Genomic DNA, 26556 nt, shown 5'->3' with positions numbered 1-26556 from the left:
ATATATATATATATATATATATATATATATATATATATATATTACATAATATATGATATAAATATATAGAACTATAGAGACCTAGAAATTCTTTAAAGATAGCTGTAAAAAAATGTATGTAAAAACTGGGAGGAAAAGAAAGAATTTGATTCGGTTTTATATTTAGAAAGAAAAATGAAGCCATAACATGGACACATTTCGTAAAACTTGACTCAAGATTCTTCAACAATGTACGTGACTGATAAATTACGTGACTACTAAGGCCGAAGTATTTATGAAAGATCTACAGAAGCCAAGAAATAGTCCAGAAAAAACTTACTGATGCATTTGCTTCTTTACTTGGCTGTTTTCCTCCTTTAGCTTCTCCATCGGGAACAAAACCTTCATTAATATGTCCATTGGCATCTCCTGATCCCTGACAGGAAAAAATCATAATGATAAAATTGAAGAAAAGTTGACTTTTGCTTACCAAATAGTTTGTACAAGAGTTGTCATTTTAGAGAATAAAAATTTTTGAGTCGCTATTAAGGTAGCAAAAAAAAAGATTTTACCAGCTCTTTGCCAACCAAAAAGACCGTGGTGAAGTTGTAATCGAGACTATATATCCCAATCTTAACTTTGAAAAATTCCATTTTTTAGAGTGTTGGTTACTATTGAGCCGGGTTGCTCCTTACTACAGTTCGTTACCACGAACTGTTTGATAACCGGAGATGTGGCCTTCCATTGAGGCAAATGTTCATAGGGATTTACTTTGGGGTGAGAATGGGTTACATTTGGAAAAAAGCACAAAAGCTTGTAAATTATACGACAAATACAGAGGGATAATTGTGTAGTCAGAATAACCCCCCCCCCCTCATGCATAGAAACCAATTGAGAGACGAGTTGAGGGAAAACTAATGGACATATACAAATAATATATTGCCACCGTCAAAATCCGGATGGAAAATACTAGTGAATACAGATCTTACCTAACGTGAAATTGTTTTTTCAATCTAGGCATTTATAAATGTCTTAAGGGTCAGATTGGAGTTAACCTCCAAATTTGAAATGACAACCCCAAGAAAAGGTTTGTGCTTGATCTCTAAACGGGAAAAGAAGTGTTTTAACAGTTGGCCAAGGCATATACAGGATTTTGTTCGGAGGGGGGAGGGTTCTAAGGAGTTACAGGTAAAATTTCAAAAATGTATAAAATTTGGTTAGAAGCATTTTATTACGTTTTTATGAATCACACAAAAGCTTCTGGTTTTGCAGTTTACATAAAACCGTTTATATCGAAAATTCCAAGCATTGAAACTGTGAAGTAAATTCTAATGATAATTCAGTGAAGGCAAAAAGATTAAAATAAGGTAAAAGTGGGCGACTTCAAAATATTTGACTCACTAAAAATTATTTGCCTTAAGTTATAGTAAACTACCAAAGTTCTATAAATGTAAGCTTTAAAAGTCAAAAATCAGATATAACTGAAATTTCTACCCACACTCTATACCATGTTACATATCTGGATATTCCTAAGGGATATTCCCTTCTTTAGGTTTTAACAGGGAACCATCAATAAAATAATAATATTTAAAAGCATACTTTGACATACTTAGCGAAGTGATGGACCCAGGGTGGGTGACTTCCTTCTTGTCTTGGGTTTAGTTGCATTTTTTTATCTTTTGTTTACTAGTTGTATCCAAGATCAATGAGTTATCGCGTAAACTGGACAGCGTTCTGGCAAACATATCTCACCCTTCAAGTAGCCTCTCTGACCAGTCACTGGTCTTGCCCTAAAGTCGTGACTCAATGCCTAAACCCTCATGTGCTGTAATACTAAAAAACCCTCCAAAAGAGCTAAAAGGCCCAACGGAGCGTCAAGCATTTATAGACAGTCTTTGTCCTAGCCCTGGCAGCGATGTATCTGAGCTACGCCGTGGCAAGAATGAATGAAAAACTTGTCTTCTCGTCTAAAGAAACCGCTAGTTTAATTGTTGAAAAGGAAAAGCGTTCTGACCCCACTCTAAATGCTACACTTAAGGAGCCTGCTTTTGTTGCTGTTATTAAACAAGTACCGGACGAACTAGTCGACTCGTCACTGAAGGAATTAATGCCAAAATGCATCAAAACAGCCAAGTGTGGTGCGTCACGCACATTCAAAGTGTAGTTCAAATCAAGAAAAGACTGAGATCAGTTCCTTCAAGAATCAGTGAAAATCGGCTATGAGCGACTTACCACCCAGGAGTTTGTGTTTTTGTCTCGTCGATGCTTTAACTGCCATATGACTGGCCATCTTGCAGCAAACTGCACAAACACTACCCTGTGCTCAAAATGCGGAGCTAGTGACCATAAGTCTAAATCTGAATCCCCGTGTAAGAACAGTCCTTTTTGTGTCAGTTGTAAAGCTCCAGGCCATACGTGCTACAGCATTAACTGCCCTAAAAACCGTGAGCCAATGACTAATGTGATAAATTTTATATCTTGGCATATACATGGTTTTTTCGCGATTAAATTACCAGTGCTGATTATTTGTTTATTTCTTGGTTTTCCTTGCTTTTTTTCCTTCTCTTTCCCTGTTTTTTCTTATTTATCCTTACCTCGATTGTACTATTTTTTATTTGTTTTTCCTTATATTTTTTCCTTATACCTTTGGTCTGGTGGGTTTGGTCATGGAGCAGAACTGCCATCCACCATGAGTAAATCGACGATTTCTATTGGTGACCAGGTTGGTATCAACTCTTTGGGGGAACGTTTAATTGAATTACAAAATAATCCTTTAGATATTGAAAATAGAATTAATAATGCAATTGGAAGTATCTGAAGAATATTGATTCTAATTCGGCTAATAAAAGTAATTATGTTTCGCAATTAAATGGTTCTGCCTCCTCTAAACGTGATGATGTTTTCTCTGTGCTTCATCTTAACATTCAGGGACTTTGCTCGTCTTTTGATGAGCTGAAATTGATCGTCAGTGGTGGAACTCCTGATGTTACAGGGTTATGGGACACTTTCCTAGATTCAAAAAAGGATATCCTTTTAGATTTTCCGGGATATAGGATGGAGATGCTTAATAGGAAACATATAGCGAGAGGTGGCCTTGTCCTTTATATGGCTGATTGTCTTACATACAATGTCCGAAGTGATTTAAGCAGAAATGAAGAAGGAATCTTTGAATCCTTTTTTATTGAGATTAAATCAATGCGTAAGTATTTAGCTGTGTAACACCTCACTCTTTACGCTAAAGTTTTTTTAGTACTTTTAAAAAGGCCTCCTATTGCTCTAGTTAAACGACCCTTGTGTTTCCAGTGTTTACACGGTAGTATTTTCTCTAGCATATGAACGCAGCAAAAACAATGAGCTGACTGTGTCAAACAAGTTTGTTTCGTATCCATTAAGGCCGGACAGTACGATTACGGAAAATTAGCTATGCAGAACAGAACATACTCTGATTTTACAAGACAAAATCGCAAAAAAAGGTGAAAAGTGTGCAAATATGAAGAATTTTGTTCCGCTTTTAGCATTAGCCTTGGTCGACTAACGCCCCGATTTCGTGCTTATCCAAGAGCCTTATATTAATAAATCTAGTAAACTTTCATGTGTACCGAATACGTACAATATCTTCTCAAAGACAACGTTTGAGAAAAGTTTTTATAGTGCTGCTATACTTGTCCGAAATCCCTAAAGTGCGATATACACTACGAAATCTTGACCAATGAATGTGTTACAGTGTCTATTTATCTTAAGGCCGTGATTAAGTGAACTGATGGAACTCGAAAATCCCATGTTAAATTGAAAATTTATATTTAAAAAGTACTCAAGTATTCATTGGCGGAAGATGCCGCTTTTAATATCAGGCCATAGCTTCTTGAAGATGCTACAAAATGTTTGAAAGGATTTTGCTCTATTTCCTCTAATTGCTTAGAAATCTTAGAAAATGTCTAGGTCTTTTTCACAAGTGTACTCGATAAAGGATATTGCTTTTAGAACAAAATCGGTACTATCATGAGCAGAAGAATATAACCTGTAAGATGATAGGAACCATTTTTCGATTTATTTTCCTGTTTTCTAACAGTCCCATAGAATATTTTCAGCTACCTGAAATTTTTACAAGTCGGTTGCCAGAAAGAATCGTTTCAGATCACCGATAATACCCCCAAGAGACCAAAATGACAAGCTGGTATAATCAGCTGCTTGTTAATAGAGTGTGAAATTTCCATAAATTATTTCAACGCAATGAAGAAACCTAGAAATGAGAAATAGTCAGGAGCCCTCAGTAAAGTTGTGCACACAAGGCCGAAATCATGAGGAAAATTAAATCAAAGCGAGGTATACATCTTAAAAGTGTTACCACACATAGACAGCGCCTTTGTAAAAAATATTTGGAGCTTGGTAGATGTAAATATCCAAAATACCTAATAATGCGGTACGCTGAAGAACTAGACAAGTCACGAGATTTAGGTCAAGCGACAAACCTTGAGGCGGAGCAGAACCCCGTAGCTTCTTCCCCGTTGCCCTACCGGATCGTGACTGGTGGTAGAAACTTGGATTGCGACGAATTGAAGGATTGCCGAAGGATTTTTGATCCTGCATTTTTCGTGCGCGGTCTAGAGACTAAGTTTGGAAGCACAGGTGAGGAGGAAACAACCCGTAAAAATCATAGAACCTTAACGAAATTTACACCACCAGATTCAGCGTATCAGAGAATCCTACTGTAGTTTCAATCTCCTATCTACAATTAAATAAAAAAAAAACAAGTTTTTTTAAGTGAAAGTAAGGAGCGACATTAAAAATTAAAACGATCAGAAATTACTCCGTGTATGAAAGGGACTTTTTCTCTTCAACGCCCCGCTTTTTACGCTAAAGTTTTTTACTGTTTTAAAATGTAGAGTTAAGAGAAAGAGTCAAGCTTTAGCGTAAAGAGCGGGGCGTTGAGGAAGAAAAGCCCCTTTCATATACGGAGTAATTTCTGTTCGTTTTAAGTTTTAATGTCACTCCTTACTTTCATTTTAAAAAAAACTTATTTTTTTTTTGTTTAATTTCTGGACGTCTTTGAATTAATGCATGGTTTGATCTTGGCTCTCCACATATAAATAATTAAAACGAAATTTGCATATTAATTTTTTGAGTCTAAATGGCTTTTTCACAGTTTTCATGGGAAGATTTTGAGAAAAAAGGAGCGAGGGAGGAGGCCTAGTTGCCCTCCTATTTTTGATTACTTAAAAAGGCAACGTTTACTTATTATTTCTACGAACGTCTTCGTAAGTAAAAAATATACGTAACTTACGAATTAAATTACGTAGCGAACTTCAATATTCGTATATTTTTATTGCGTATATGAGGGGGCTCACCCCTCGTTGATACCTCGCTCTTGATACTAAAGCTTAAATTTTGTCCCAATTCCTTAAGAATGACCCCTGAATCACAAAGGCCGTAGAATAAATAGTTGAAATTACTAAAAATGCTTTAGCGTAAAGAGCGAGGTATTACGAGGAGGTAGACCCCTCATATGCGTAATAATTTCTGTTCGTTTTAAGTTTTAATGCTGCTTCTCACTTTCAGTAGGAAAAAAACTTTTCATGTTTATTTTTTCATTGTTTTTTTTTTAAATAATGCTAGAAAATCCTGCGCCCCCTCCATTGAAAGTCTCTTCCCCCATGAGAAGCTCCTCATGGAAAAATCCTCTCCGGTAACCTTCTCCCCTCAAATATCCCCCCCCCAAACCAAAAAATCCCCCTGAAAACGTCTCTACACTTCTTAGTAACCATTACTATATGTACACACAGGTCAAAGATTGTAACTTGCAACCCCTCCAACGGGGACTGCGGGGGAGTAAGTCGTCCCCAAAGACATTGTTATTGTGTTTTTTGACTATGTTGAATAAAATGGCTATCTCAGAATTTTGATCCGGTAACTTTGGGTAAAAATGACCGTGGGAGGGGGCCTAGGTGCCCTCTAATTTCCCATCACCCCTGGAAAAAAAAAAACAAATAAACACGCATTTGTGATTTGTCTTCTGGCACAAAATGCGAAATTCCACATTTTTATAGATTGGGGCTTGAAACTTCTACAATAAGGTTCTCTGATACGCTGAATCTGATGGTGTGTTTTTCGTTAAGATCGTATGACTTTTAGGGGGTGTTTTCCCCTATTTTCTAAAATGAGGCAAATATTTTCAGGCTCGTAATTTTTGATGGGTAAGACTATTCTTGATGAAACTTATATATCTAAATCAGCATTAAAATGCCATTCTTTTGATATAACTATTGGTATCAAAATTCCATTTTTTTAGAGTTTTGGTTACTATTGAGCCTAGTCGCTCCTTACTACAGTTCGTTACTACGAACTGTTTAAAAATGTGGAATTTTGTATTTTTTGTCAGAAGGCAGATCACGGATGCGTGTTTATTTGTTTTTTTTTGTTGTTGTTTTTTTTCAGGGGTGATCGTATCGACCCAGTGGTCCTGGAATGTTGCGATAGGGTTCATTCTAACGGAAATGAAAAGTTCTAGTGCCCTTTTTAAGTGACCAAAAAAATCAGAGGGTGACTATGCCCCCGTCGAACGCCTATTATTTTCCCAAAGTCACCGGATTTAAATTCTGAGATGACCTACTCCCCCACAGTCCCCGTGGGAGGGGCTACAAGTTACTAACACTGACCAGTGCTTACATATAGTAATGGTTATTGGGAAGTGTACAGACGTTTTCTGGGGCGTTTTCATTTGGTTGGGGGCAGGGGTTGAGAAGAGGGGGATATGTTGGGGGAACTTTTCACGGAGGAATTTGTCGTGGGGGAAGAAAATTTCCATGAAGGGAGCGCAGGATTTTCTAGCATTATTTAAAAAAACAATGAAAAAATAAATATGGCAAAGTTTTTCAACTGAAAGGAACAGAATATTCCTGTTATTATTTTCTTGTAAATATTAATTCCTGTAAATATTCCATAATAATTTTTGTTAAAAGGAACAGAAATTATTACGCATATGAGGGGCTCACCTCCTAATACCTCGCTCTTTACGTTAAAGTATTTTTAGAAATTCCAACTATTTATTCTACGGCTTTTGTTATTCAGGGGTCATTCTTAAGAAATTGTGACAAATTTTAAGCTTTAGCGTGAAGAGTGAGGTACTGACGAGGGGGTGAAACCCCTCATATATGCAATAAAAATATGAGTATACAGAAGTTTCTTTACGTAAGCTAATTTGTAAGTTGCGTATATCTTTAACTAATAAAATTTATTTTTACTTAAATTTTAAGTAAAAAATAAAAAAAATTTAAAATAAAAAAAAATTTTTAAATCTTAAAATTTTTATTTTACTTTAAATAATAAAATCTTATTTTTACACAACCAAATATATTCCTATTTCTCGGCTGAAACATCTCACCAAAGGAAGCTGTCAATCAAAACCTTTGACAAGACTTGATAATTAGTGCTATTTGAAGTTTTGACAACCAACGGTCTCTAGAGAATTAAAAGACAGAAGGCTAACCTTACTTCAATTTTGAAGCTCGATGTTTTCAAGTTCGCTTAATCACGGCCTTAAATATGGAACTATTCTGGTCTCATCCATGTATTGCCCTCCATCCCTGTGCTCAGTAGATAGTTATTTAGCAAGTATAGATAGTCCTAGAAATTATTCAAATTACGTTTTTGGGCAGATTTTAATGCCAAGAGCTCATTCTGGCTTAACAATATTTCTTTGGTTTGAAAGGTAAATCCATCGAGGATTTTGTTGCCAGGAAATCATTAGAGGCCTAGTACTGAATGACCCAGATATGCCTACTTATGAATTTTCAGATTCTAGCCCCGACATCACAGCAGCTGGTTTAAATTTACTAAAATTTGTTGACAGCTGGGAAGTGACAAGTGACCCTCCATCCTTATCTGATCACTTGTATATCAAGTTTAACCTAGTTTTGAGGAGGATATTATGGAAGTTCGTAATAACGTGGAGTATAATTACAGAAGAACTAACTGGAATGTTTTTAGTAAGGTCTATTTTAAATGAAATAGATAATTTATATTCCCTCTCTACTAAGGATGCTAAAGAAATAGATAAAGCTGTAGATGCCTTAACAGCCTTAATACAAAAAGCTACCAAAGAATCAACTTCAGTGCGTCATGGCTCTCCCAAAAAGTATTCACGGTGGGGGACTTCAGAATTGTCGGGCCTTAGAAAAGGGTACAGGCGCTTGCTACGGATATTTAAATCCTGTAATTCTCTCGAAAATGAGGTTAATTTATGGAATGCAAAAAAAAATATAAACTGGGCTTTTTAAATTCTACAAAGAGTGAATGGAATAAATTCTGTGCGGATAAACTGAATTTGGATCCATGGAATACAATCCACAAAATTTGTAAAAATAATAATGCCATTGTTCAGCCAGTATATGTAACGAAAGATGACGGCAGTAAGACTAACTCTGTGACGGAATCCGGGGAGGCATTGCTGCTAGTTTTATGAAGTTAGTGAATAGTTGCTTAAAATTTTTCGTATTTCCCGAAAAGCTGGAAAAATGCAAATATAATGGTTTAAAAAAAAAATGGTAAAAGGAATGATGGCAATCCAGCCTTATATCGTCCGATCAGCCTACTGTCAAATCTTGGTAAAAAATATACGAGCGTGCCATTGCCAACAGAATGATCCGCATCGAACTCAAAATTGGACAAGGGTTTTGAGTCCTACCTTAAATGGAATGAATTATTCGGCACATCATAGCCATTATACCGACCAAATTATTGCAAATTATTTGGGTCCTTCCTTTCATGACTTTAGTGCATCTTAGCCTTTTCACATAGACCGTAAATATATAAATGAGTTTTCGTATGCAAAATGATTTGATGAGTTTAAATATTCTGTTAGCACATGTCCGGCTAACTTTTTTTGAAAATAAAGATGACCTTATCTCTGCATCAAAAATCCACCCAAATAGCAGATTAACACAGCTTATTACAGGGCATAGCAGATTGCTTCATTTTTTAAATAGGATTGGGAAAGCTGACTCCCCATTGTGCTTGTGCGGTCTAATTGAAACATGTAGTCATGTTCTATTTGTTTGCCCTGTTTATTGCAGAGCACGTATAGTAATGGAGTTCGAATTAAGTGAACATGAAATAAGAGTGCCGTTTCCTTTATCACTAATATTTAGAAATAATAGAGTTCGGACTATTATAAACAAATTTTTATCCTGCACGAAGAGACTTGACTTTTAGTTAGTGTTTTTGTCTTGTTTTCGATAGTATGATTTCTTTTTTTGTAGTATGTACGTGTTTTTTTGTTTTGTTTTTTTTTGTTAAAATATCTGTTTTTGATTTAATCACGGAATAAAGTATCTTTCTATCTATCTATAGGTTATGCAATTTCTGATTGTTTGCACACAGGATTTATCACAGGGAAAGGAAAAAAGGTTTCAACCTGGTTGTGCCTCCAAAGAGTAAGGGTCTAAGTGTGAAACTACAGTGAATTTTGAGGGGTATTTTGAATTAAATCAAAAACCACAATGTGCATCCTGGTTACATGTAAGGAGTAAAACTTAGAAAATAATTGATTAAAGAAAAAAGGTTAGGGTAACTTATAAAATATTTACGATAAAGAACACGCTTATTTTGGGACAAGTTATATAGCAATTTAAAAATTACACAATTTTTTTATTGTTTACGCACAACCATTATCATAGAGAAAGGGGGGAATGTTTCAACCCAGTTGTGTCCTAAAGAGTAAGGGTGCCAAGGGGAAACTTAAGTCAATGTTTAGGGGTGTTTTGAACCAAACCAAAGACACTATGTAAATCCTGTTTGTAAAATGCATACATGCAATACCATAGGAGTAGCTAAGGGTTTCAACTTGAAAATTTCAGGCCCCCTACTACTGCTGCTTCCACAACGGCTGTGACTGCTTATTAATTTGACTACAACTACTTGTGACTTTGGCCAATCCTAATTGTGATTAAATTGCAAAACAAGCTTTCTCAACGGAAAGCAAGAAGCAACATTAAAACTTAAAACGAACAGAAATTGTAACGTATATGAGGGGGGTTTCCCCTCCCCAAAACCTCGCTCTTCGTGCTAAAGTTTTTAGGCACTTTTAAGAAAGTTACTTGTTGCTCTAATTAATCGACCATTGTGTTTCAAGAGTCGTTTTTAAAGAATTTGAGCAAAATTTAAACATTAGCAAAAAGAGCGAAGTGTTGAGGAGGAAAACATCCCCCTCATATGCGTAACAATTTCTGTTCGTTTCAAGTTTTAATTTTGCTGCTTACTTTCAGTTGAAATAACTTTCTTTTCAATTTAATTTCCAATTGTTTTGAAATAACGCCAGGAAATATGGCTCCATCTCCACAGAAAAATCCTCCTCCTCATGGAGATATCCTCTGGACAATTAAATCATGACGAATATTTACCCCGAACACTTACCTTTAGCACCTCCACCCGTAAAATTGAGTTGGTAAAGAGAAAACAAGACGTATAAGAAATTTCATTAAGGAATTCTGGCAAATTCCCCAAGCATGAAATTTTCCCCTGAAAAGTTCTCCCCCGGAAACTTCTCCAGGGAAAATTCTCCCCTTGTAAAATTCCCTGAGCAGAGAGAAAGTTCGTCCTCCCCTACTCATCCCAAAAATGTAAATGCATAATTCCCAATAACAAATACTATGTATAAACAACGGGCAAACCTTACAACTTCAAGAACTTACCCCAGGGGCTGTGGGGGGTCATGTTATCTCCAAAGACACAGTTATTGGGCTTTTTAACTATGCTGAACAAAACAGCTATGAGAGAACTTTGATCAGACGATTTTGGGAAACATTGGCGTGAAAGGGGGCCAAGTTGTCCTCCAAATGTTTGGGTCACTTAAAATTAGCTCGAGAACTTTTAATTTCTATTTGAACGAACCATCTCCTGATGTTCTAGATTCACTGGGTCGATACGATCACCCCTGGGAAAACAAACAAATAAACACGCACCTGTGATCTTTCTTCTGGCAAAAATACAAAATTCCACACTTTTGCAGATAGGAGTTTGAAACCTCTACAATAGAGTTCTCTGACACACTGAATCTGATGGTGTGATTTTCATTAGAATTATTGACTATTAGGGGGGGGGGGTCCGTTTTTTTCCAAAATCAACTAAATTTTCTCAGGCTCGTTACCTTTGGTGGGTAAGACTAAACTTAATAAAATTTATATATTTAAAATCAACATAACAATCCATTTTTTTGATATATCTATTGTTATCAAAATTTCATTTTTAGAGTTTCGATTACTATTGAGCCGGGTCGCTCCATGCTTACAGTTCGTTACCACGAACTGTTTGACTGTTTTCAAGCAATTTTGAAGGAGTTATTGATCAACATCAAAACATATAATTTACACATGGGGTGTTAAAAATGTTTAACAGCAACAGCTATAGAAGAGCCAAGGGCAGTAATTTGAAACTTTCAGGCCTTGTTGAAAGGGGTGTTGGAAATTGATTCACTGGAAGGGGGTAACAACCTCCCTTTTTCTTTTTAGACCATCCGCCCCTGATGGAAATTGATAGAAATTTTTTAAATGTCAGTTTTTTTAAGATAGTCGAAATATCGACTGTCTCCTAGCCCTGTAAGCCAATAGCCAAGAAAAAATTGGGCATTTACTGTGGTAGGGTTTCTCCCCGGAAAATGCCCCCAGAACATTTTCCTATGAAGAAAACCTCCCCCCGTGACAATTTTCAAGTGTGGGGGAGTCTCAGTCCTGAAATTTCCCTTTTTAGCTAATTGAAGAAATGAAATTTCAGTCGCAGTTTTTTTCATCCCAAATCTTTTAGCCGTTTGAAAAGTTTATGCTATTTTAACAACCTAGAAACATATTTTCCTACGATTACCCTCCAAACCTCCTTTTAAGTCAAAAGTCAGGTTCAATCCTCCCCCAAATATCCTGTGACGATTTCAAGTGAGTCCTGATTCCAGTTTGTTCCTGGGGCAATGAGGATATGCTAATTTGATAACCTAGGTACACAAAGATTCTTTTAGTCTATATTACTACTTAGCCAGGAATTGATTTTTAGATCACCAGACAACTTGTATGGTCTTTTGATTTAAGTAACTATTTAACGGTGATTAGAATATAAGTACTATATAGGCTTGTAGAACAAAAATGTTTAGGTGAACTTTAGAAAAAAATTGAGCTATATACTCTGCACCGTCCCTCCTAGTATTAGCTTGAGTTTCATTTGGCAGCCCTATCTTGTATGGTCTTTTGATTTAAATGACTATTTAACAGTGATTAGAATATAAGTACTATATAGGCTTGTAAAACGAAGATGTTTAGGTAAACTTGAGAAAAAATTTTGAGCCCTATACTCTGTACCCTCCCTCCAAGTGTTAACTTGAATTTCATTTGGCAACCCTAACACTCCCTCTAGGCATAAGCTTGCTAATCCTAGAAAATAAAGATATATTGCAGATACTCCATTTTCATAGTTACATACGGCAAATACAAACGCTGCAGATTCAAATGCAAACGGCAATAAAAAGGCAAAAACAGTAATATTGCATGATAAAAAAATTATAATAGAGCAAAAAAATGGTTAAAGTTACTTGGAGTGAGCATTTGTCATTGGCTAATTGGATATCATTTCACCAAGCAACCGCACAGAGATGTGACTTTCGAGCGTTGAAAGTTGGAAAATAATATATAATATAAGTGATATAGGAATTTCGAGGAACAGTGGATTAGAGAAAAAATCTTTGACACTTCTACTTCTCACAATTCCATTTTAGTTTGGGAACTTAGATCCTTTTCATCAAAAGTAAGTTTAAAATTTAAGCAGTATTCAATGATTCAGATAAGAAAATTCAACACTTGCCGCCAAACCACACCGATGTGTAACGCAGAAAAAAAAAACATATGAATCACAAGTTGATTTAAAGCACGGTTTTTGCATGAAAATAACAGCTGTTTGAAACCATTTTGTCCAATCCTCTTTTGCAAAATCATATAGAAAATGGAGAGCTCACCAAAAGATTTAGAGTTGAAGCAACCGAGTTGACCGAATTTAGTAGCACTCTCATCTGAAAGGAATTTATCAATGTTTCGTCCGCAAACAACAGATTAATAATGAAGCAAATAATGCTGATTTGCTTTTTATTTATTTCTCCGGTGCAAAGCACGTGCAAAAGTTACTTTTCTGGTTTATCTAGCCTTTGCAACACGAAGCTTTGAATTGACGTAAGCGTTTAATTGTTACTTTTTTGAAGACACCTTGTTTGGATCAGTTGTGGAACACCAGGTGTCTGTTAAAAAGAACCCTGGGTTTTTCCTGAATAATTACCAAATTTGATTTTTTTTTATTTTTTTTGATAAGTTGTAGAACTCATGATGTTTTCTGAAAAAAAAACCCAGGGTTTTTCCTGAATACAAATATTTAAGGTCCCACCTTTTCATGGAATTTTAGCTGGATATTTGAAAGAATGCGCAATAGCATACACTTCTGATTTGATACTTAGTTGTCACAACTACAGGGTCATTTTTTTATCATTGGAACCGTAATATAGAACTACTATATAATAAGCAACAATAGGAAAATATTTTTATTATATTTTGAAAGCTGTGCTTTAAACTGTTTCTTATCAAATTGTCGCTCAAAGTAATATTTATCATACTGGTGCACTAGATAAACTCCCCACCAATTTAATTTTGCTGCCTGCGGCTTACTCAACATATTTAATCCGGCTAGTAGCTCTCCATCACTGTCAGGGCTATGTTCCTAAGCATGGAGGGGGGATTTGAACTGGCTGTTGCCAAATGTTGACTCGGGGCAAGAGGACAAATACTGCTAGGAACTTTTTAAGCTTCGTAAAATACGGCACGTGTTTTACATCATGAGAATAAGATTGCACGTCCCCGGTTTTAGTGATAGACAATTTTTCAATGTCCTAAAGAGACGTCACTAAAAAGCCTGGACTAAAGTATTTTTCATTAAAATTTATATTTGAATAGAACCGCAACTGAACTAGCCGTCCTAGCTAAGTGGTTGGCATGGTGGTGTGAGAATTCTTTGTCCTAGGGGCACGGGTTCAGTCCCAGTTCTGACAAGTTATTTGGTTTGGGATAGGGGTCAGTGGCGTGACTCTGTAAGCTAAGCCAGAGTCGACCCAGCTCTAAATGGTCACCTGGAGAACAACGTCACCTAGCCTGCGCGTTTTCTGAAAGTGGACAACGTCTCGGTTGCGATATTGAAAAATATCTGCCATGAACTTCCTTTAGGATAGAGCCTCAGGGATTTTATGGGTCTGCCCTCTGTACTCCTCCCACTATGTCTATGCTTGTTCATCCTTTTTTCACACGGTAGTATTATCTAGCACAAGTGAAGAAAATGCAGCAAAAACAAGAACAGACTACATCCAACAGGTTCTTCTCATCAAATAAAAAAATGGCAAAAAAAGAAATATCGGATTGATTAGAGAAAAAAATGGTTAAAATCGAATGGAGTTTGAAATTGATTAGCTAACCGGAAATCACTTCAGAAGGCAACTACACAGAGGGGTAATTTGGTTGGAGGACAAATAATAAAAGTAAGAAAATACTAATTTTTTTTAACTCAACAAAAGATCTCATAAGTTTAAGGAGAGAAGGATCAGTGAAAAAATAAGTTGACACTATTGCTTCTCAGAATAAAAAATGATTTCTGGGAATTTTGTAGTTTTCTCATTATAAGCGACTCTAAAGCCGATGCAGTTTTCAATGGTTCGGTTAATACAATTCAGTGCTTGTCGGCAAACCACAACGATGTGTAAAACAACAAAAACGTGTGAAAACATACGTTAGTGTAAAACTCCGATGTCGTATGAAAAATTGTAGCCAATCACCTTTACCAAAACCATACAAAAAACGGAGAGCTCACCACAAGATTTAAAGTTGATGCAACCGAATTAACCGAATTTAGTGGCACTCTCATCTGATGATTTTTTTTTTAGTGCTTCCTCCACAAACAACAAATTAATATTGAATACATATCACTGAGGTGCTATTAATTTATTTTCTCGTTGCAAAGTAGGTGTAGAAGTTGATTTTCTGGTTCATCTAACCTCTGTAATAAAAAGCTTTGAATTGACGTAGGCATTTAATTGTTACGAAGACAACTTTTTTGGATCAGTTATGGAACTAAGGATGTCTGTTAAAAAGAACCCTGGGTTTTTCCTGAATAAACATTATTTAAGATCGCACGTTTTCATAGGATTTTAGTTTAATATTTGACAGAATATACAATTGCATAAAATTTTCTATTTGGTACTTAGTTGTTACAACTATATTGTCATTTTTGTGACTCAAACCATAATATACAACTGCTATGAAATAAGACACTACAGGAAACATTTGGGTATATTTAGAAACACTCTAAGCTATTTTTCAATATATCACTGTTGAGGGTAAACACATTCTATGACCACACTGGCCATATATGACGTATGACAAAAAAATAGATAATATAATTTAATAGCCGAGAAAACGAGTGTAATATCAGCCAGTGGATTCTCCTTTTTATAATTCAGCAAGGACCTCCGACAAGCCGCCTTTAGTGCCAAGAAAAGAAGAAAAACTAACCTTTTGAAGCAAACTCAAACAGAGCAGACGAAACAGAGGATAAGACAAACAAAACCAAGCCAGAATAAATCAAAGATCATTCACCAATTAGATTTGGTAAGATCTAAGATTACTTAACTTGCCGACTGACCTGATTTTTGTTAAAAGTGCGGTCAGATGATCTTAATTTAAACTGAGGAAAATGTTATTAGAATCCTTTAGTTATTGTAAGTTGGGTTTGTAGAAACATCTCCAGTATCTCTATTTAAATCAATTAAATTACTTTCAACTTCCTCCCAAAAAAATTGTGGTAAATCATTTGCTGTGGATAAGTTGCCTCACCAAAAAGGACTAAATGATTTGGATTTGGATTTACAAAAATATGGAGGGCAAAAGCAGAACCAAAATTGCCGTTTTTATTTTTACATTTCATAGATTTGTCTTTAGAAATCTTGTGTTCAGACGCAACCAGCCGAAGGCATTGTGCTCCCGGCGAAAGGCTAAGAATCAGGAGACCAGTACCTGACCTACGTAGACCTAATTCAACAATCCTCCCTCCTCTCCATTCACACATTGTAAACCAAGCTACTTATGACATTTGATCAGTGACTGAAGCGAGAAGCAAATTTTGAGCTTCTGATCAAAATTAGTTTAACTTATTCTTAGGCCTTGGATTAAGTTGAGTCGAACAGGCTTGATTTAAAGGGGGATTGTGTTACATGAGAGTTGACCTAAACGGAGGTTCAGTTAAATAGGATTGTGTTAAACGGGGTCTGAGTTGTATGGGGGTTGATTTAAATGGAAGTTCATTTGAACAAGGTCGAGTTCAATCGGGTTGGGTTGCACGGTGGCTCAGTTTCACGGGAGCTCAGCTAAATGGAGTTGAGTGGAATGGAGCTAAATGGAATGGAGTTGAGGAGTTGAGTTGTATGGGGTTTGAGTTGAATAGGCTCAGTTAAACAGGGTTGAGTTGCACCGGGACTGAGTTAAACGGGAATTCAGTTGGACGAGAGTTCTGTTAAAGGGAGGTTTTGTTACACAAACACTATCATTTGTGGAAGAAGGGGAGCAAATATTAAAAGTGAGAAACTGCTAAAACAAAAATAAAAAATAATCACAGATTTTTGTGGGGAAGAGGATCAGGGAAAAATACTTGACATTCACTCCTGTTTCTCAGAAATAAACTTTTGTTCTGGATATTTTCTTGTTCTTTTTCATTAAAAAAGAACTTTAAAACGCACGGGATCTTCAATGGTTCAGCTAAACAAATTCATTGCTTGCCGCCGAAATGCTACGATGCATTAACCAGCAAAAAAAGTTACGAAAATACAATTAGTGCAAAATTCGGCTTTCGCATGAAAATATAGCTATTAGAACCCATTGTGAATGTGAACTATCACCTTATGCAAAATCACCATTATGCAAAATTAATATTGAATATGTATTACCGAGGTGTTTTTTATATACTTTTTTTTTTATGTAAAGCACGTGCAGAAGTACATTTTCTGGTTTATCCAGCCTTTGCAATTCAAAGCTTTGAATAGTTACGTTACTGAAGACACCTTTTTTGGGTCAGCTGTCGAACACTAGATGTCTGTTAAAAAGGGTCCTGAGTTTTCCCTAAGAAAAGTATTCAAGTTCCTCCGTTTTCAGGGGATTTTACGTTGATATTTGGAAGAATGCATTAATTTCTGATTTGATACTTATTGTCACAACCACAGGGTCTTTTTTATCACTTAAACCACAATATACAACTGCTAAGAAATCAGAAATTGTAGGAAACATTTGGGTTTATCCATTTGAACATAACGCTCTCAACCAGGGGAGGATCTACAACAAAATCTTGGGGGAGGAACATGTGTAAAAGGTGCCAATAATTGACTAAATTGACTAATTTATTTAAAAAAAGAGTAAAAAAAAAACAAGAAATGAGGACGCCAGAAAAATCTTGGTGGAAGAGGCGAGGGTCCTCCCTGACCCCCTAGATCTAGCACTATTTTAAAGTATTTTTTAATATATAATCGTTCTGGGTGATAATTATCATAACGGTATGCTAGCTTAAAATTTCCCATTTCTTGAAATTTAGCTACCTGTGCCTTATTTAATGCATTCAATCCTCCTTGCACCTCTTCATCACTATCAGAACCATGTTTCTATACATGAAAAAAAGGAGAATTGGCATTGCAAAATCTGGACTGAGCCATGTTACGAAATTTCCCAGGGGAAGGGGACAAGTGCTAAATGCTGCTATAAGACTTTCAACATCTTAAGAGCCGTCACAAAAAAAGGCTAGAGTAAAACGTTTTTCATTGAATACGATGTTTAAAGAGAGCTGCAACTTAAGTTGCCGCGCTTACCCACTCTTCACATCATAGCATTTATCTCTGAGTTTGGCTTTTTTCACCAAGTGCTGCATGGTTCTCGTGCAAATAAATCATCGTTTAAACTGAACCCCTTGCAAGTAAACCCATTTAACTGAACACTTGCACAACTGGACCCCTGTTTAACTTAACCACGTTTTATATAACCTTCACTTAACTAAACCCCCGTTTTCCTGAAACCCAGTTCAACTCAAACCCATTCCGTTCAACCCAGATTCAATTCAACCCCCGTCAAATTGGACCCTCGAGTAACTGAACGTCGTGCAGCTGAACTCTCGTTTAACTGAACCCTGTTTAACTGAACCCTCGTGCAACTCAGCCTCCATTTAACTAAACCCCCCTTTAGCTCAACTTCAATTAAATTAACCCCATTTGGCCGGAAGTGGTAAAAGTTGACTGGACTGACATTGTCTTTATTCATTGGCTAATTCTGCTTCAATACAAAACTATTCCTCCCTTCCCTCAAACCCCCATACGAAAATAATAATTTATCCTTATGTTTTACATATTTGATAATTAGCAAAACTTTTCATGCCCAGGGCTGAACCTACTTGAATATCATGGTTCTCGTGCAACTGAATTCTCGCTTAACTGGACCCCGTGCAACTGAACCTGTTTAATGAAAGCCTCGCGAAACTCAGCCCGTGTTTAGCTGAACACTCATTTAGCTCAACCCTGTGCAAATCAGCCCCGTTTAACTAAATCCCGTTTAACACGATTCCTTGTTTAACTGAACTGACATTCAATTTATCCAAATTGTTGTCAATTTAACCCTCATGCAACTAAAATCACTCTTCACTAAAGGCTCGTGCAACTGAACCCTCATTTAACTGAACCTTGTGCAACTCAACCCTCGTGCAACTTATTTACCACTTAACTGATCACTCTTGCAAATTAACCCTCATTTGAATCAATCCTCATGCAACTCAACCCTTATTCTAAATAAACCTGATCTAGCTCAAATGTCCTCAAATCAACAGTATAAATTGGAAAATAATTCACCCGGTTTTGCCAAAAGTGATAAAATTTGACTCGAATGAAAAGGCCTTTATTCATGGTTTAATTCTTGTGTTTTTTCTATGCTATTTGAATACAAATCTATTCCTACTTACCCCCTCTATAAAGAACAATTTATTCTTTTGTCTTATATATTTTAAATTAGAAAAATTTTCGTGCCCGGGCCCCGAACACACTTGAATCTCATTGTTGCAGCAATATCTGGAGCATAGCACAGAGAAAACCGCCGCCCATGGTGGCCAAAAGGTTACAAGAACTTTAAAAAGAGCTGTCTCGTAAAACAAATTTGCTGTTAATGCTAATTCAGGAATAATAGCTCTTATTCAGATTCGTCTTGATAATAAAAGTTTATTGCGGAAACAAATTCACGGGAATTTTTTTAAAGAACTAGAAGCGTCGATAAGCCTCTCGTTTCTGTTTTATTTCTGCACTACTAATCTGCACTAGAACATCGTAGAAATGGAAAGCTTATATTAATGTTTACGGCCTTTTTTGCGGAAACAAATTCACGGGAATTTTTTTTTTTTAAAGAACTAGAAACATCAATAAGCCTCTCCTTTCTGTTTTATTTCTGTACTACTAATCTGCACTACAACATCGTAGAAATGGAAAGCTTATATTAATGTTTACGGCCTTTTTGCGGAAACAAATTCAAGGGAATTTTTTTTTTTTAAAGAACTAGAAACATCAATAAGCCTCTCCTTTCAGTTTTATTTCTGTACTACTAATCTGCACTAAAACATCGTAGAAATGGAAAGCTTATATTAATGTTTACGGCCTTTTTGCGGAAACAAATTCACGGGAATTTTTTTTTTTTAAAGAACTAGAAACATCAATAAGCCTCTCCTTTCTGTTTTATTTCTGTACTACTAATCTGCACTACAACATCGTAGAAATGGAAAGCTTATATTAATGTTTACGGCCTTTTTGCGGAAACAAATTCAAGGGAATTTTTTTTTTTTTTAAAGAACTAGAAACATCAATAAGCCTCTCCTTTCTGTTTTATTTCTGCACTACTAATCTGCACTAGAACATCGTAGAAATGGAAAGCTTATATTAATGTTTACGGCCTTTTTGCGGAAACAAATTCACGGGAATTTTTTTTTTTTTTAAGAACTAGAAACATCAATAAGCCTCTCCTTTCTGTTTTATTTCTCTACTACTAATCTGCACTACAACATTGTAGAAATGGAAAGCTTATATTAATGTTTACGGCCTTTTTGCGGAAACAAATTCACGGGAATTTTTTTTTTTTTTAAGAACTAGAAACATCAATAAGCCTCTCCTTTCTGTTTTATTTCTGTACTACTAATCTGCACTACAACATCGTAGAAATGGAAAGCTTATATTAATGTTTACGGCCTTTTTGCGGAAACAAATTCACGGGAATTTTTTTTTTTTAAAGAACTAGAAACATCAATAAGCCTCTCCTTTCTGTTTTATTTCTGTACTACTAATCTGCACTACAACATCGTAGAAATGGAAAGCTTATATTAATGTTTACGGCCTTTTTGCGGAAACAAATTCACGGGAATTTTTTTTTTTTTTTAAGAACTAGAAACATCAATAAGCCTCTCCTTTCTGTTTTATTTCTGTACTACTAATCTGCACTACAACATCGTAGAAATGGAAAGCTTATATTAATGTTTACGGCCTTTTTGCGGAAAAAAATTCAAGGGAATTTTTTTTTTTTAAAGAACTAGAAACATCAATAAGCCTCTCCTTTCTGTTTTATTTCTGCACTACTAATCTGCACTAGAACATCGTAGAAATGGAAAGCTTATATTAATGTTTACGGCCTTTTTGCGGAAACAAATTCACGGGAATTTTTTTTTTTCAAGAACTAGAAACATCAATAAGCCTCTCCTTTCTGTTTTATTTCTGTACTACTAATCTGCACTACAACATCGTAGAAATGGAAAGCTTATATTAATGTTTACGGCCTTTTTGCGGAAACAAATTCACGGGATTTTTTTTTTTTTAAGAACTAGAAACATCAATAAGCCTCTCCTTTCTGTTTTATTTCTGTACTACTAATCTGCACTACAACATCGTAGAAATGGAAAGCTTATATTAATGTTTACGGCCTTTTTGCGGAAACAAATTCACGGGAATTTTTTTTTTTTTTAAAGAACTAGAAACATCAATAAGCCTCTCCTTTCTGTTTTATTTCTGTACTACTAATCTGCACTACAACATCGTAGAAATGGAAAGCTTATATTAATGTTTACGGCCTTTTTGCGGAAACAAATTCACGGGATTTTTTTTTTTTTTAAAGAACTAGAAACATCAATAAGCCTCTCCTTTCTGTTTTATTTCTGTACTACTAATCTGCACTACAACATCGTAGAAATGGAAAGCTTATATTAATGTTTACGGCCTTTTTGCGGAAACAAATTCACGGGAATTTTTTTTTTTTTTAAGAACTAGAAACATCAATAAGCCTCTCCTTTCTGTTTTATTTCTGTACTACTAATCTGCACTACAAGATCGTAGAAATGGAAAGCTTATATTAATGTTTACGGCCTTTTTGCGGAAACAAATTCACGGGATTTTTATTTATTTTTTTAAGAACTAGAAACATCAATAAGCCTCTCCTTTCTGTTTTATTTCTGTACTACTAATCTGCACTACAACATCGTAGAAATGGAAAGCTTATATTAATGTTTACGGCCTTTTTGCGGAAACAAATTCACGGGAATTTTTTTTTTTAAAGAACTAGAAACATCAATAAGCCTCTCCTTTCTGTTTTATTTCTGTACTACTAATCTGCACTACAACATCGTAGAAATGGAAAGCTTATATTAATGTTTACGGCCTTTTTGCGGAAACAAATTCACGGGAATTTTTTTTTTTTTTAAAGAACTAGAAACATCAATAAGCCTCTCCTTTCTGTTTTATTTCTGTACTACTAATCTGCACTACAACATCGTAGAAATGGAAAGCTTATATTAATGTTTACGGCCTTTTTGCGGAAACAAATTCACGGGATTTTTTTTTTTTTTAAAGAACTAGAAACATCAATAAGCCTCTCCTTTCTGTTTTATTTCTGTACTACTAATCTGCACTACAACATCGTAGAAATGGAAAGCTTATATTAATGTTTACGGCCTTTTTGCGGAAACAAATTCACGGGAATTTTTTTTTTTTTTAAGAACTAGAAACATCAATAAGCCTCTCCTTTCTGTTTTATTTCTGTACTACTAATCTGCACTACAAGATCGTAGAAATGGAAAGCTTATATTAATGTTTACGGCCTTTTTGCGGAAACAAATTCACGGGATTTTTATTTATTTTTTTAAGAACTAGAAACATCAATAAGCCTCTCCTTTCTGTTTTATTTCTGTACTACTAATCTGCACTACAACATCGTAGAAATGGAAAGCTTATATTAATGTTTACGGCCTTTTTGCGGAAACAAATTCACGGGAATTTTTTTTTTTAAAGAACTAGAAACATCAATAAGCCTCTCCTTTCTGTTTTATTTCTGTACTACTAATCTGCACTACAACATCGTAGAAATGGAAAGCTTATATTAATGTTTACGGCCTTTTTATAGTTTCATCGAAAACAAAACATCGTAAAATGCCTTATGGCACTAAAGTGCTATTTTAATTTCATTTCTGAACTGGAAATGCTCGAAATCATAAAAAGTCTACCACTGAAATCTCCATGATGGGAAACCCTTAAACTGGTTCTTAAAATCCGCTCTTGAATACCCCCCTTGCCAGTTCTATTTATAAGTGGAAAATAAAATAAAGAGTTTTACAGACACTACAAAAAGAAAAAAAGAAAGAAAATTTCATCTCAACACTAAAATTAATTATGTAACAAATTCTTGGGAATTTCGAAAAAGAGCAAGATACCTGGACGTCTCTCGGTTGTCTTTCTTTTTTTCACCAGCACTAGTGGGCCACAGAAACATTTTAGGAGCGTTGAAATAGGCAACCATCTAAGATTGTCAAAATTAGGGTTTTATTTCCCTTGCCCTAAAAAGACGTGCATTAACTGGTCACTGGTTTTGATATTATTTAGCGTACTTCACCCGGAGTTCAAAATAAAAACGATTGATTCATTATTCAAAGTTTCTTCTAAGTATAATTAAATAAAAAAAACTAGTTTTTTTAACTGAAAGTAAGGAGCGACATTAAACCTTAAAACGAACAGAAATTACTCCGTATATGAAATGGGTTGTCCCCTCCGCAGTCCCACGCTCTTTACGCTAAAGTTTGACTCTTTGCCACAATTCTACTTTTTAAAACAATGAAAAACTTTAGCGTAAAGAGCGTGGGACTGCGGAGGGGACAACCCATTTCATATACGGAGTAATTTCTGTTCGTTTTAAGGTTTAATGTCGCTCCTTACTTTCAGTTAAAAAAACTAGTTTTTTTTATTTAATTTCTGAACGTTTTTGAATTAATGCATGTTTGATTTTGGCTCTCCGCACATAAATTATTGAAATGAAATTAGTATATTAATTTTTTTTGGCTAAATGGCTTTCTCTTAGTTTTGATCAGACGATTTTGAGAAATAAGGGGTGGGGAAGGAGGCCTTGCTGCCCTCCAATTTTTCGGTTACTTAAAAAGGCTACTAGAACTTTTAATATTCAACGAACGTTTTTATTAGTAAAAAATATACGTAACTTAAGAATTAACTTACGTAACAAACTTTTATATTCTTATATTTTTATTATGTGTACGAGGGGGTTTGTACCCTCGTTAATACCTCGCTCTTTACACTAAATCGTAAGTTTTGTCCCAATTCTTTAAGAATGACCCCTGAATCAAAAAGGCCGTAGAATAAATAGTTGAAATCACTAAAAATATTTTAGCATCAAGAGCGAGGTATCTATCTCCTCCTAAATACCTCGCTCTTTATTCTAAAGTATTTTTAGAACCCCTCATATGCGTAATAATCTCTGTTCGTTTTAAATTTCAATGCTATTCCTTACTTTCATTTGAAAAAACGTTTTCATGTTTATTTTTTCACTGTTTTTTTTTATAGTAATGCTAGAAAATCCTGCGCCCTTTTCATTGAATTTTTCTTCCCCCGTGACATATTCCCCAAAGGAAAGATCCTCCCACAAAGCCCTCTCCCATCAACCCCACCCCCCAAACCAAAAAATCCCCATGAAAACGTCTGTACACTTCCCAATAACCATTACTATATGTAAACACTGGTCAAAGTTTGTAACTTGTAGCCCCTCCCTCAGGGATTGTGGGGGAGTAAGTCATTCCCAAAGACATAGTTATTATGGTTGTCGACTATGCTGAACAAAATGGCTATCTTAAAATTTTAATCTGTTGACTTTTGGAAAAAAATGAGCATGGGAGGGGGCCTATTTGCCCTCCAATTTTTTGGTCACTTAAAAAGGGCACTAGAACTTTTCCTTTCCGTTAGAATGAGCCCTCTCGCGACATCCTAGGACCACTTGGTCGATAAGATGACCCCTGGGAAAAAAAAAAAAAAACAAAAAACAAATAAATAAACACGCACCCGTGATTTGTCTTCTGGCAAAAAATACAAAATTCCACATTTTTTAGATAGGAGATTGAAATTTTTGCTATAGAGTTCTCTGATATACCGAATGCGATAGTGTGATTTTCGTTAAGATTCTATGACTTTTAATGGATGTTTCCCCCTTTTTTCCAAAATAGGGCAAATTTTCTCAGGCTCGTAACTTTTGATGACAAAGACTAAATTAATTGAAACTTAATATTTAGAATCAGCGTAAAAATTCGAATCTTTTGATGTATCTTTTAGTATCAAAATTCCGTTTTTTAGAGTTTCGTTTACTATTGAGCCGGGTCGCCCCTTACTACAGTTCCTTACCTCGAACTGTTTGAAAAGAAAATAATTCGGTATTTCGGGGCTTCTGACATTATTACTCCTTTGCGGAAGTTAGGCTCAAAATTGAAAAAGGATTATAGTTTTTCTCTGGGCCCCTTCCACCTCTTAGTTCGTTTATTTTCCCGTTAGTTTTCACCTGTTTTCGCTTTATAGTTGTGTTATCTCTTAGCAGTAGTTATGGTTGTGGTATATATGTTTTATCGCTCGTATAGTTGTGTTATTTTCAAATTATACTCCATAATAGAGAGGCTCCGAACACCCAGCATTGTATATTAAGCTCTTAATTTGACGTTTTTTTCTAACGTGACCAGATTCGTCCTGCACCCTTTTCATTGAATTTTTTTCCCCCATGGCATATTTCTCCAAGGAAAGATCCTCCCACATAGCCCCCTCCCTCAACCCTACCCCCGAAACCAAAAAAATCCCCCTGAAAACGTCTGTACACTTTCCAATAACCATTATTATATGTAAAGACTGGTTGAAGTTTGTAACTTGCAACCCCTCCCCCAGGGACTGTGGGGGAGTAAGTCATCCCCAAAAACATAGTTATTATGATTTTCGACTATGCTAAACAAAATGGCTATCTCAAAATTTTGATCCGTTGACTTTGGGAAAAAAATGAGCGTGGGAGGGGGCCTAGATGCCCTCCAATTTTTTTGGTCACTTAAAAAGGGCACTAGAACTTTTCATTTCCGTTAGAATGAGCCCTCTTGCGACATTCTAGGACCACTTGGTCGATACGATGACCCATGGGAAAAAAAAAAAAAAAAAAAAAAAAGAAAAACAAACAAATAAACACGCACCCGTGATTTGTCTTCGGGCAAAAAATGCAAAATTCCACATTTTTGTAGATAGGAGCTTGAAACTTCTACAGTAGGGTTCTCTGATACGCTAAATCTGATGGTTTCATTTTCGTCAAGATCCTACGACTTTTAGGGGGTGTTCCCCCTATTTTCCTAAATAAAGCAAATTTTCTCAGGCTCGTAACTTTTGATGGCTAAGACTAAACTTGATGAAACTTATATATTTAAAATCAGCATTAAAATGCGATTCTTTTGATGTAGCTATTGATATCAAAATTCAATTTTTTAGAGTTTTGGTTACTATTGAGCCGGATCGCTCCTTACTACAGTTCGTTACCACGAACTGTTTGATAGTCACCATCGTCAAAATATCCTTTTAAAACCTTTTTTGGCACCAGAGTTGAATCAAACAAGGCTTGTTACGTGCACTTGGTTGAGTTACTTGAAAGTTTAGTTAAACGGGGTTTGACTTATACATGGGTTGAGTTTAATGGGGTTTCATTAAAAGGGAGATTAACTGCATGGGGAATTGAATTGGACGGCGGTTGACTTGAATGAGGGCTTAGTTAAACGCAATGCTCCAACCACGCATTGCATTCCCGGCCAAAGGCAGAGAATCAGGAGATAGGTTGGATACCTGCCACAGTAAGGATATCTAGACTGTACAATAATCCTAAAAAATATCTGTCATCTAGAGTCTCGGCATGTATAAGGGCCCATCCCATTTCCTTTGTTTGCGAGATCCATTTTGTATTTCTCAGTTGCCCAATCAACTTTAAAAAATGGTGCAAACCTGTATTATTTATGATTGCGAAAGCAGAATGAAGGGGGGTGAGCCACGAAGGGACTCGCTACTATTCCATCTCACAGATATGACTTATGACTTGATCGAATGGCGGATCCAGGTTTTCCAAAGTGGGTTCAGATTTAATTGTAGCAAATACCGAAAATTACAGTGCTAACTTCTGATCAACG

The 26556-nt window shown here is 35.7% G+C and overlaps 1 protein-coding gene across 3 annotated transcripts in view; it reads right to left on the bottom strand.

Annotated features, from left to right (window-relative positions):
* The window catches only part of LOC136039843 (sodium-dependent nutrient amino acid transporter 1-like), an 89683-nt gene that overhangs the window by 30308 nt on the left and 32819 nt on the right, over window positions 1-26556 (bottom strand). Inside the window, exons 1-3 of one of the 3 annotated variants that reach the window (XM_065723766.1) lie at window positions 14851-14919; window positions 12965-13018; window positions 320-415 (exon numbers count right to left, since the gene is read on the bottom strand). In XM_065723766.1, coding sequence (XP_065579838.1) covers window positions 320-415; window positions 12965-13018; window positions 14851-14904 — 204 coding nt within the window. In that variant the 5' untranslated portion in view covers window positions 14905-14919. Of the gene's footprint in view, window positions 1-319; window positions 416-12964; window positions 13019-14850; window positions 15004-26556 lie in introns of those variants that run through there. The other 2 variants (XM_065723767.1, XM_065723768.1) reach the window with 2 other exon arrangements.

The sequence above is a fragment of the Artemia franciscana genome, chromosome 20 (genome assembly GCF_032884065.1).
Source record: "Artemia franciscana chromosome 20, ASM3288406v1, whole genome shotgun sequence".
NCBI classification, from domain to species: domain Eukaryota; kingdom Metazoa; phylum Arthropoda; class Branchiopoda; order Anostraca; family Artemiidae; genus Artemia; species Artemia franciscana.
The sequence above is the reverse complement of the archived record's forward strand: the minus strand, read 5'-3'. Positions and strand labels throughout refer to the sequence as shown.